At 31.8% G+C, this 13,473-nt stretch overlaps 2 protein-coding genes across 2 annotated transcripts in view; one reads left to right on the forward strand and one right to left on the reverse strand.

The window, feature by feature from the left end:
* Positions 1 to 13,473, reverse strand: part of LOC126781668 (uncharacterized) — a 396,382-nt gene that overhangs the window by 205,001 nt on the left and 177,908 nt on the right. The gene's annotated exons all lie outside the window — the stretch shown is intronic.
* On the forward strand, positions 3,700 to 12,271 carry LOC126781674 (cytochrome P450 4g15-like). Its single transcript, XM_050506637.1, has 11 exons — positions 3,700 to 3,798; positions 4,848 to 5,059; positions 5,358 to 5,555; positions 5,748 to 5,930; positions 7,980 to 8,049; positions 9,022 to 9,148; positions 9,233 to 9,419; positions 9,972 to 10,084; positions 10,549 to 10,786; positions 10,934 to 11,119; positions 11,828 to 12,271. Exons 2-11 carry the CDS (start codon positions 4,852 to 4,854, stop codon positions 12,004 to 12,006), a joined length of 1,689 nt encoding a protein of 562 aa, XP_050362594.1. The 5' UTR covers positions 3,700 to 3,798; positions 4,848 to 4,851; the 3' UTR covers positions 12,007 to 12,271.

Genomic DNA, 13,473 nt, shown 5'->3' on the forward strand with positions numbered 1-13,473 from the left:
TTTTTAAGAACCCTTTAAAAGTTTTATTATTAACAAAGAAGTTACAAAGAACCCTTCTTTCGAAAGGCTATCTTAAAGCGAATACAATATTATAAAGATTGTTATCTTTATTTATATACTCATCGTATGTCCAACATCAACGTAGTATTGGACTACTTAACTTATGTTTAGCTTTGACATAACGGCAGGTATTATTATCGTAGCATCGTATTGGTTTCGGTTCCGATCTTATATACATACAATATTCGAAGTTGGTTTGGAATTGATTCAGAAGCATATTGTAACTGATAAGAATTGGTAGAATTGGAACACGGTTAAGTAAAACAAAGGACACTGTTCGTTACAAATTCATTGAAAATAAAAGACTTTTATAATTATGTATTATTTCAAAAAACATCGTTTGTTTTTTTTATTTAGTATTGTTCTAGTTTATTGACTCCAAGTCTTTAAATATATATAATTAAAATAGAATAGTTCTTTTATACCCCATAAATTACAACGTAACACCTATATGTACAAAATAAATATTTAATTATTATTTTACAAAATTCCCTAGAATCTATTCCTATAATAGACTTCTTCTTCGACTAGAAATACTCGTAGTTAACAAAAAGCTATGCAAAATGCATTCATTTATTCCCCACCAATTATTATTATTCCTTCATATTTCCATTGAAATAGGCGTCCTTTATAATTCTTATAATATAGTAGTATCTACTCAGTGCCAGTGTATGCCATAATTTCCTGGTGGAACTTGTGTGCAAATTACTTTAATATTCACCGGAGTCAGAGCGACTAATATTCATAAAAAAAATCTAAACCTTACTAGAACATACCATTTGGAAACATAATTATAATAAAAAACACATTTTTTTAATCTTTTGTTATGTACAACCATTTTTTTCTGGAATATACTAAATAAAGTTTTAATCAATATTGAGTGAAAACGCCTGAATAAATTTTTTGAGCAATTAAGCAGTAACATGAAATGTTAGTATTAATTATCAAAGTAAAATAATCATTCAAACTATTTGTGTGCAATATCCATCCCGGAATCTATTGTGATTTAACAATTTAGAAAATTGCAATAATTGGTAAGGTTAGTGCGGCCTAATTGTAATGTAATAAAAAAATATATTCCGGTTATATTTTTATAAAGTAGATAGGCGGACGAGCATATGAGCCATGTGATGGTAAGTGGTCACCAACGTCAATAGACATTGGCATTGTAAGAAATGTTAACCACCGCTTATGTGGCGCATTGGCGATCCAATGCGCCACCAACCTTGGGATCTAAGATGTTATCTCTCTTGTGCCTGTAATTACATTGGCTGACTCCCCTTCAAACCGGAACACAACAATACCAGCTGTTTTGTTGTAGAATATCTGATGAGTGGGTGGTACCTACCCAGACAAGCTTGCAACTATTAAGTGATAACTAATCGTTTCTAAAATTAACCATTTATTTAATAATTAACAATAATTAATATAATTATTTAATATTCTGGTAGGTAGTATTACGAGTTACCTTACGTTGGTCTAGTGGCTACATGTAAGGCCGCAGACCCAGAGATCCTGGGTTCAAATCCCAATTCGGGCCAGTAAAAAGTTATTAAGTTTTTCTGTCAAGAATTCTCAGTAACAGCCCGGAGTCTGGAAGTTGGAAATGTGTACACTCCCGTGCCTCGGAAAACACGTAAAGCTGTTGGTCCTGACCCTGAATTCTTCCCGTCCCATCGGATGATGAGAGTTAGGGAATAGAGAGTGCACCTGTGTTTGCCCAAACACTTGTACACTATAATATACCCTGCGCAGTTGTCTAATCTCTCTTGAGATTGGCCGCCGAAATCGATCTGGAAGACATTATTATAACTCGTAATACTATTCTGGAACCTACCAGAATATTAAATAATTATATTAATTATTGTTAATTATTAAATAAATGCTTACTTTTAGAAACGATTAGTTATCACTTAATAGTTGCAAGCTTGTCTGGGTAGGTACCACCCACTCATCAGATATGCTACCGCAAAACAGCAATACTTGATATTGTTGTGTTCCGGTTTGAAGGGTGAGTGAGCCAGTGTAATTACAGGCACAAGGGACATAAAATCTTAGTTCCCAAGGTTGGTGGCGCATTGGCTATAAGCGATGGTTGACATTTCTTACAATGCCAATGTCTAAGGGCGTTTGGTGACCACTTACCATCAGGTGGCCCATATGCTCGTCCACCTTCCTATTCTATAAAAAAAAAAAAGTGGCAATATTTGAGTCACCTAGATGCATATAAATTTTATTTGGTAGATTTTTTTGAATAAATAAGCAAGTGTAACTCTTCTATATTCAATAATGATTTTTGACTATTAATAAACTAAAATAAAGAAATATTTGTTTCTCGATTTTTTTTTAATTAAAATACTTTTTTGTACACCATACACATATAACAGAGAAAATGCTTAGGACTAAAAGATACAAAAATTATATAAATGTTATACAAAGGGCGGACTACACGGACTTTTTTCGCCACCGAATAGCAAACGTAGTATACTGCTAGTCATTCTATTGGCAATTATTTAGTGGCCGAGGCCCGATTAACAAACAATGTAAAATATATGGTTAAAGGTTACTCATTATGACAACAAATTAAAGTATTCTGTTAAGGAACAAAAGCAATATTTTGTTTAAAAAAAGAATATACATTTTTTGCGATTAGGTATTATTATTATATACTTATTAAATTTTTAACCTGAGTGAGGTTTTTAAAAAAATATAATTCAGGAGACCAGTCCTACATGGTAGTAAGACTGATGGGTGGGTAAAACCCATTCATCAGATATTCTGCCGCTACGCCGTATTGCTGCGTTCCAATTTGAAGGGAAAGTGAGCCAGTGTAACTACAGGCACAAGGAATATAACATCTTAGTTTCCAAGGTTATTAGCGCATTGTCAATGTAAGGAATGGTTATTATTTCTTACATCGCCAATGTCTATGGGCGTGTGCTGACAACTTATCATCAGGTGTCCAATAAAAAAAATTGAAACGCATAATCTAAAATTTCCTTTAATTTTATTAAATTCATACGCGAGTATTCTAAAGAGTTCTCTACGCACAGTACCACGAGGAGTTGTCTGAACTGCACCCCAATATACACAGGCCTTTTTTTTCTCGCAGTGGAAACCTTCAGAAAAGTAGCCGGGTTATATGGGATTCTTACCCACTAAACCACTGCAATGGCCGTCCTTAGCACGAATCAGACAGGCTGCGGGATCGTGTTAATATAACGCTGCCGCGGCCTCTCCCTTGCTGTGCTCTGCTCGTGTCTCGGCGGAGCTCTCCTCAGGGGGTGAAGGTAACTCGACCCCCCCCCCGTACTCCTCGCTAGTGCGTATAGCAGCGACGACGTCGTCGTCTCCACCGATCAAGATCGGCCTTTTCTCGTTTCCGCTCCAAAGTCTCCTTCTGGACCATGACGGTCTCACAGAAGGAGGCTACGGCCCTCCACGCCGAGATATAACCAGGCCTAAACTATCCTAGTCTCATACTGGTATTAAACATATTTTTTAAATAAGTTTCCTTTTTAAAATAAAAATTTGAACATCCATAAAAATATTTAAAATAAATCTACAGTCTTCGCCTTAATAACAATTATTTATTGCATATTAAAACAAAAGTTCTCAGCTGAGTTTGTTATATAAAAAGTGCGCATACTAGGTAGGTAAGTGTCTTATGTTAAGTTTTGTGGCGTTTTGTGGAGTGCGAAAGAGACATTTTGAAATAGTAAGGAAATAAAACAACAGGTACATTAATTTAAGATTTTATGGACCTTAACATCAAATGGGTTTTCTTTCCTGGCCTATATCAACCAACAGTATATCTGTTGATTAATACTTCAAGTTATAATTATGAGTTTTTATTAAATTTACCAAAACTTTATTTCAGTGTAGAAAAGATAGTCTACCTTAAGCAGGTTGAGGGTTTGCAAATATATCATAAATCAGTTGTAACGAAAAAGTAGCGATAAATTAAAATAGGTTATTCGAGTGAATCTAGAAAAATACTAATCAATGTATGAATAAGAAAATACAGCTTAACAAATAGTTCTTATATTTTTTTTACTTAAAATATATGAGATCAATTTTATTCCATAAAATATTGCAAATAATATAACGATTTATAACGGTATCTCTGTCTTGCAAAAATTTATCTGTCCCGAATTATTTATTATTTTATTTTTAATAAGTTATGTGCTGCTATTTTTTTTTTATTCATAGTACATTTTACATTTATAATATTGTTTTACATTTATGAAATGCCCAGTAAATATTAAATAAGCATGAAATATGGTATATGGCCACTCCAAAACAAAATACAAAGAAAATCCCAAGAGTTAGCTAAGGCAAAAAATTATTAAAAAAAATAACGTTTTAATAGGTGCAAAATATATATTTTTATACAATTTATAGTATAAAAATATAATGAATATCCGAGTAACAAACTAAATTTAATAATACGTTGTACCTAAAGTTAATATTGACAATAATAGAACTAAGACTGTGTCGCAGATATTCGCAGTATAATATTCAATTATCGCTTTTTCAGAATAATAAAAATAAAAAACTATTCAGAACCGTAACCCGTAAAATATCGGTTTTTTAATTAAAAAATTAAATTGTTATTTGATCGGGTTAAGCAGGTATTTACAAAAAAATCATATATTAAAGAAAATTTATTTTTTATTTTTCTAAGCTTTCTAATGCCAGAAATATGGCAGAAGGTTATTATATATTATTGCAATTGTTGGACAAAAGCTGACGAAATGTTGATATTTATGTTTCATTTTATACAGCAAAATGTCGGTAGTCGAAGACGTTAGTCCATACACGCTGGATGCGACGAGATTGATCTTCTATCCTCTAGTACTACTCGCGACTGGCCTGTGGCTATTGTACAGATGGCAGCAACAGTCAAGACTTCACAAACTAGGAAACAAACTGCCCGGTCCACTACCGGTCCCTGTATTCGGAAACGCTCTTTTGGCTTACGGCAAAAAACCAGAAGGTATGACTATGAACGAATAATATTATTACTCACAAATATTAGATCTTATAATTGATAATATGTGATTTTATTTGATATATTGATGATAGTTAAATTATGGTAATGATGATGAGTTTAGCAATGATCGTGACATAAATTCTTACTTCCTAAGGTTGTGGCGTTTTGGCAATGTAAGGGATAATATTTATCGGTCGTGACCATCCACCATCAGGTGACCCGTTTGCCAGTCCGCTAACCTATATTATAAATGAAATATTTTAATATTTTAGCTAATGTTCAACTTTTTTCTTTCTATCAGAGCTAATAACGATGGCGTTAGAGTATGCAGATCAATACGGAACCGTCGTTCGAGGTTGGCTTGGAACAAAGCTACTTATATTTTTGTCAGATCCCGATGATGTTGAAGTAATTCTGAACAGCCAAGTTCACATCGATAAGGCCTCAGAATACAGATTTTTCAAGCCATGGCTTGGTGAAGGTCTATTAATCAGCTCAGGTACTTTGAATACTAATTGATTACTTAAGATACCGTGATAATAATGGAACTTGGTACATCGAAATTTAAAACGATTTTTTGTACGAGTTATAAAATCTATCGATACCGCAAATGGGTTGCCATTTGTCGCATCGTTAGTTTTCTGTTGAAAAACTAATTGCGGGAAATATTATAAACAACGTTAATTTTTAGGCGAAAAATGGAGATCACATCGCAAAATGATCGCTCCAACATTCCACATAAACATCCTGAAGTCCTTCGTTGGTATCTTCAACCAAAACAGTAAGAACGTTGTCGATAAAATGAGGGGCGAAACGGGAAAAGTGTTCGACGTCCACGACTACATGAGCGGTGTTACTGTTGACATACTTTTAGGTAAGTGTTACCATCTGTGCTCACTACATAGTAGAAAAGAGTCCACCATCGTAAAGCCTTACATGATATTATATGGTGGAAGGAAACTAATCTACCACCAAAAGCATTCGCAACAATGGTGGCCAACTAAGATTGGCTGTTAAGGTCTACCAAATCATTCTACCATCTTTGATACAGCTTATATACTGCACACACCCCTTATAACCGTTTTCCGTTTTGTTAAGCCTGTTTTCTACGGATGCCATATTGAATTTAAAAAGCTGTTTACTTCAAACAACACTGACGTCATTCATATACTTATTTTTTCCCTCTGTATTTAATTTGATTTATAATTAAATTACAAATTGAATATTATTTCGTTGTCAGAATAAATTGCGGTGTAATATTTTATTTCCTCTAGTAGTATTTAAGTGAATTATTTGAACTAATTTAAAAAGTCTAATATATATATATATATATATATATATATATATATATATATATATATATATTATAATGTACTAATTTAAAAAGTCTAAACTTTTAACTATATTTCCACGACATATCGACAGTACTAACTTCAAGTAAATTTAACTGTACCGAGCGCATACATGCATACATTTACTTAATGAATTTAAATTTTATTTAATATATAAATTTTAGAGTAAAAAATTAAAGACAAAATCAATTTTTAAAAAAATAACATAAAAAATAGTTTGTTAATAAAAAGGACCAAGAAAAACTCATATATTTAATGTGAATGATGATTTAATCATATAAATATATGTATATACATGACACCATATAATTTGAATAATTTATTATAACAAACAATATGTTACTCAAACTTTCCATTGCGTCTTAATTTACACATTCTTATTAACCACTTCATCGCAATAAATATGTAAAAAATAACCGGTAAACTTTGGCCTCTTTCATATAATTATATTATATTTACATAAGTACTATACGAATAAATAAATGTTAAATGGTTTTAATTATGTACTTCGTTTTATATTTTTTATTGATTTATATAATTTGTATTAAATAAATAACTTTGACTAAACGTAAGGAAACATTAACAATTCCGTAATTAATTCTCAATGATCAATCGTATTTACATTTTAATAATATTACACAATTTCCTTTGTGTTTTGATGATTGCGTTAATTTGTAATTGGAATATTCATTCATATTTATTTTATAAGACCATAACAAGTAAAGAACAGGTTTAATGAAGATACGATACCCTTCAAAAGTTATCTTAAGGAATTAAACTATTTTAAATAGTTTTTTATTTTTATCAATTATCGATTCCTTACTTCACGTACTACAAAAAAATTGATAGATATAAGAAATGTCAAAGAAAATTAAATATAGAAGGCATCCCATGAGGCACATTCAAAAAGTAAAAAATAATTTAGATGGAAATAATAAATTGCGTTAAAATTGGAGGTTGTCTCGAATTCAATTGAAAACAATACCAACCTACAATGACTGATAAAATATTGAAAGCATTTAAATCAAAATTATTTAATATATTTCGTTAATGTAATTACAGTAAATCTAAAGTTATTTGAATATAATAATAACAATAATAATAATGTCCTCCAGACCGATTTCGGCCACAGCGGCCAATCTCAAGAGAGAATAGCCAACGACGCAGGAGATATTATAGTGCACAAGTGTGTGCGCAAACACAGGTACACTCTATTCCCTAACTCTCATATTCCGATGGGACGGTAATCCGACACGACCGGAAAGAGTTCAGGCGCAGGACCAACGGCTTTACGTACTTTCCGAGGCACAGGAGTGTACACACTTCCATCTTCCAGACTCCGGGCTGCTACTGAGAATTTTTCTGACAGAAAAAACCCAATAACTTTTTATTGGCCCGACCTGGGAATTGAACCCAGGACCTCCGGGTCTGCGGCCTTATATCAAGCCACTAGACCAACGAGGCAGTCAATTATAATATTTGAATATAAGTACTACATCATAAGTTTTAATGTTAATATCATTCATATTACATTCAAAAATAGTTTGATTCAAGCTAAAATTATTTTATAGAAACCGCTATGGGAATAACGAAGGACACCCAAGACGATGCCGGGTTTGACTACGCTATGGCAGTGATGAAGTAAGTTCTTTATACTTCATGTATGACTTCTAAATCCTATAAGTAGGACAGAAGATATGTAGTACAGCGCCTTTGCGGTGTGTTTTGGAATAAAAATATCACCACCATCAATCCGCAGTGAAGCAGCGGAATGGAATGAACTCCAAATATTTTGCTTAAAAGAAGAGGGGGTCATAGCCTAGCAGTGACATGTTACTCTACTTTTCTTTATTATCATGTAAATAAATTTATCACAATTTATAACAAATATATATAATGATATATATCATTATATATATTTGTACATATGTCTAAAAGCTTGTTTGTGCGTTACGATTGGTTTTATATAAATTGATCTGGTGTTTGGCCATCATCATGAATATTAACATAACTTGATTCACTGAAATAAAATCACTTAAGTATTTAGATATATTTGATATACTCCGAAAAACGTGATCAAATTTGCTGCCTTTATCTTTGCTGTTTTGTGCTGTCGAATTGGAGGGCGTTAGTAGCTTTTTTTTATAGAATAGGAAGGTGGACGAGCATATGGGCCACCTGATGGTAAGTGATCACCAAACGCCCTTAGACATTGGCATTGTAAGAAATGTCAACTATTGCTTATAGCCAATGCGCCACCAACCTTGGGAACTAAGATTTTATGTCTCTTGTGCCTGTTATTACACTGGCTCACTCACCCTTCAAACCAGAACACAACAATATCAAGTATTGCTGTTTTGCGGTAGAATATCTGATGAGTGGGTGGTACCTACCCAGACGAGCTTGCACAAAGCCCTACCACCAAACCAGTACCAGCTACGACACAGTATTATTCTATTGTAGTTACTATCGTATATATTGTTTAAGATATGTATAATTTGTTCAAAAAAAATTACATTAAACTAAGAACTATTAAATAAAAGTATATACCAAAAAATATGCGAAATACTACATATATAAGAGAAAGTTATTCAATTCGTCCGTGTTTTTCAGGATGTGTGATATTATTCACCAAAGACATTACAAGTTCTGGTTGCGCTTTGATACCATTTTTAAGTTCACATCGTTCTTCGAGAAACAGAAAAAACTCCTCAGCATTATTCATGGGTTGACTAACAAGGTAAGTCAATTACTAACAATAATTACAAAATATTTTAATTATTTAAAAAAATATATAATAAATTTTGTTTATTTTTTGGTCAAGGTTATTAAGAACAAAAAAGAAATATACATTCAAAACAAAGCGAAGGGAATCATTCCCCCAACTCTCGAAGAAGTGATTAAAGATACTCCCGAAAACGAAACTGGGCTCGCTAATGTCAAAACTCTTGCTGATACAGTTTTCAAGGGCTACCGTGATGATTTGGACTTCAATGATGAAAACGATGTTGGTATGTAATGAGAACTATAGTTAATATATACACATGGATTTTTCCGAGCCGAGATGGCCTAGTGGTTAGAACGCGTGAATCTTAACCGATGATCGTGGGTTCAAACCCGGGCAAGCACCACTGGGATTTTAATTTACTTAATTTGTATTTATAATTCATCTCGTGCTTGACGGTGAAGGAAAACATCGCGAGGAAACCTGCATGTGTCTAATTTCATTGAAATCCCGCCACATGTGTATTCTACCAACCCGCATTGGAGTAGCGTGGTGAAATAAGCTCCAAACCTTCTCCTCAAAAGGGAGAGGAGACCTTAGCCCAGCAGTGGGACATTAACAGGCTGTTACTGTACTGTACATTTTCACGTCTTAGTTTATGTATCTCTCAAATCATCTCAAAGTTGACTTCAAAAAGGAGGATGTTATTAATTCGACATTTGTTTTGGTTATAACTACAAATTAGTTGGTCAACTTCTTTTGTAAACTTCAGCACAATACCTTTTTAATAAATCTAACCTTCGAACATCCAGAATATTAATATTTTATGTTATTTAAGGTGCAAAGAAACGTCTGGCTTTCTTGGACCTTATGATCGAATCCGCTCAGAATGGAACGAATAAAATAACAGACCACGAGATCAAAGAAGAGGTCGATACGATCATGTTTGAGGTGAATATAGAAAGTTTTAATATTTATGTATATAATATATTTAAAAAGTACGATAGCTCATATATAGAATACGTAGATCTTGCTGAAGATAACAAAAGTTTGGTAAATGGCCAATAACATTGGTTCTGTAAGAGATATTAACCATTCTTTAGACCGCCAATGCGCCACCAACCTCGGAAAGTAAAAAGTTATAGCACTTGTGCTTATATTTAACCTGGCTCATTCATTCATCTTAGAATAAGATATAAGTGGATGGAGTGGGCTTACAAAAAGCCCTACCACTAAGTGATATATCATGCAGAACATGTGTATATCAATATGTATTCCAACATTCAGCAGTCCAGTAATATGATTTGATTGAATAAAAAAAGAGTAGCTACCGACTTCTTGCTCAGTGTGATCTCTGATTCTCTAGACGTAGTAGTATGTCCACTTGCATAAAGTATATTTTGATTTATTTATAGGGTCATGACACAACTGCAGCTGGTTCTAGCTTCGTTTTGTGTCTACTCGGAATACACCAAGACATCCAGGCTAGAGTTTACGACGAGCTGTATGGAATATTTGGTGATTCTGACCGCCCTGCCACTTTTGAAGACACTCTTCAAATGAAATACTTGGAAAGAGTAATTTTAGAATCTCTCAGGATGTACCCACCTGTACCAATTATTGCTAGGAAGTTAAAACGCGATGTTAAAATTGGTATGTATATAACAGAATAAATTAACAATAATCATAATAATGATATATTAACAAACAGTATTTCGAATTTTATTTGAACTGTCAATAACAAAATCAAGTGTCATCAATAAAACATTAAACTCAAACGTTGATTTGTTATCTTTACAGCAACCAAAAACTATGTTCTTCCGGCTGGAGCGACCGTTGTTATTGGTCAGTTCCAAATACATAGGAACCCAAAATACTACGCAAATCCTACTGTGTTTAATCCTGACAATTTCTTACCAGAAAATACACAGAACAGGCATTATTACAGCTACATTCCATTCAGCGCTGGTCCCAGGAGTTGTGTGGGTAAGTAAATCCTTATGCAATACTTAGCGATGTTGTTTTTATAAATTGATGTTTGCTATAATCACATAATAAAAAATGTGATAGACATGTTTTTGAACATTTTAATGACTATAAAATGTGATTCATAGACTAAAGTTTCGAGTTTAAAAGTAAAAATGTCATTTTGAAAAATATAGTATATGCAGACACGTTTCATGAAACTGCATGGTTTGTGTTCTTCAAAAATAGAATACAAATTATACCGGAAAGCAAACAATCTCATAAGCATAAACCTATTCCTATGATGTAAATGTTTTATATACAAATTCTTTAACACGCATTCATATGTATATTATAATAACGCCATTAAATTTCAAAATGGAATATCCGCCTTTTTATATGGTAAAAGACGACAGGAAAACGAGTTTAATAAATAAAAAAACCATCACATGAAATATTAATAGATTTTAAAGTAGGCTATTGGCACGCGCCTTTTTGTATGCCTTTTAATTAGATTGTATTCATTTTAATTTTGCAAAAATTTCAAGGAATTTTGCTGTTCAAATATTACCATAATATATATTTTTAAATTATCAAAATTGTTGAATATAAATTCTTAATTTATATAATATATGTAAATATATAGTATAATAACGTAACATTTATTTGTTACTCTAAACACAATCTTTAATTGATTATATCGTTTTATAATTAATGTTTTATATTTAGGTCGTAAATACGCCATCTTGAAGCTAAAAATTTTGCTATCTACAATTCTCCGTAACTACAAGATGGTGTCTGATCTAACCGAGGACCAATTCGTGCTGCAAGCTGACATTATCCTCAAGAGGAGCGACGGGTTCAGGGTTCAAATCGAACCGAGGAAGAGGGTTCCATCAACTGCTTAATATTATCTCATTATTTTTATTTTAATATTAATTATATATTGGTGAGACCGTAAAATACTGATAATAAATAATTATTAATATGTTTATTTAATTTGTTTTTATATAATTGTTATTTTATTGTCTAATAAGTGTTGCATTAACATATTACTTTGTATTACATTTATTATCTATAAGAAGCATATGAATAAATTATCTTTACTATAATATTATGGAACATTACTATAACTAAATATAAAGTGTTAAATTACGAAATAAAAAAAAAATTATAAAATTATAAAATGGTTCTTTTTATTGTTAAAAATCAGCATCTTTTTAAAAATTATTTTATTTATTTTGATGTAATATTTAAAATAAAACTAAATATATATATTATTACCAAGTGAAATAAAAATTCGCCAAAACTTGAACGGTATATCAGTAACTCTTGGAGACTACCTTGCAGCTTCCGTCTCCATCGAGTTGACTGTAATTCTTATTTAACGATTATTCATACCATGGGTATTAATAATCATTTAATATACATAGTTTTATTTATTTATTTTTTATTAAATTATTATCTTGACATCCGTATAAATTGTACTATATATAATGTCCCACTGCTGGGCTAAGGCCTTCTTACCTTTTGAGGAGGTGGGATACACATGCGCAGAATGTCATCCAATACCAACACGCTTTCTTTTGGGATTCCTCTCGTTCGTTTCCTTCACTATCAAGCAAATGCTTTAACCACCATCAAGTGAATAATAAATGGGCTTTAACCCTTGACCTTCGGTTCAGATTCACTTTATGTAACCACAGGGCACAGAGCTAGACACATACGACTCAAACATGATTAATACCTAATTATATACTTGTAACTTTTAAGTCGATACGACATATCATAATAAATATATATAATAGGTTTTAATCGACTATCTAGATCTGTTTACAAGCTGACATTGTTAACTGCTTACGCTGCAATTAAAACTTGACACTTAAAGATTAAAACAAAAAATCATTCATTAAAACAAAATTCAATTGTATTGAACATAAAATTATATATTTCAAATAATATACATTTGATTTAATTACATATAATCCGTTTGTGTAAAGGAAAATTAAAATATATCGTTCGAGTTTTTCAAAATAATAATTAAGTAGTTCTTATATAATATGCGGTCAAACTCGTTTCTGTTAACATAGCACGTGTCTTATTAACATGTTTTTTTATGTTTGATCGATGACTTACATAATATAATATAATCTATTTTTAGTGAATAATATTATCAGTTAATAAAATCTAAATGGTATCATGAACGTTAGCATAAAAGTAACGAGGTTTTAGATCAAGAAAACAATTTATTTAATACAAATACTGTGCATTATAAAATATCCAGAATAAACTAATTGCTCTGCTTTTTCATTTTTAGATGATTAGTGATGTTATAATTACATTACATTGTAATTATTTTGATACATTTATGAAAT

This window comes from Nymphalis io, chromosome 4 (genome assembly GCF_905147045.1).
Source record: "Nymphalis io chromosome 4, ilAglIoxx1.1, whole genome shotgun sequence".
NCBI classification, from domain to species: Eukaryota; Metazoa; Arthropoda; class Insecta; order Lepidoptera; family Nymphalidae; genus Nymphalis; species Nymphalis io.

Bases quoted from the DNA above. Each gene is read 5' to 3' on its own strand.
- LOC126781674 (XM_050506637.1), top strand. From the start codon at position 4,852: ATGTCGGTAGTCGAAGACGTTAGTCCATACACGCTGGATGCGACGAGA. The intron at 5,556-5,747 runs GTACTTTGAATA...GTTAATTTTTAG, and splicing joins AGGTCTATTAATCAGCTCAG to GCGAAAAATGGAGATCACAT. The intron at 10,787-10,933 runs GTATGTATATAA...TTATCTTTACAG, and splicing joins AAAACGCGATGTTAAAATTG to CAACCAAAAACTATGTTCTT.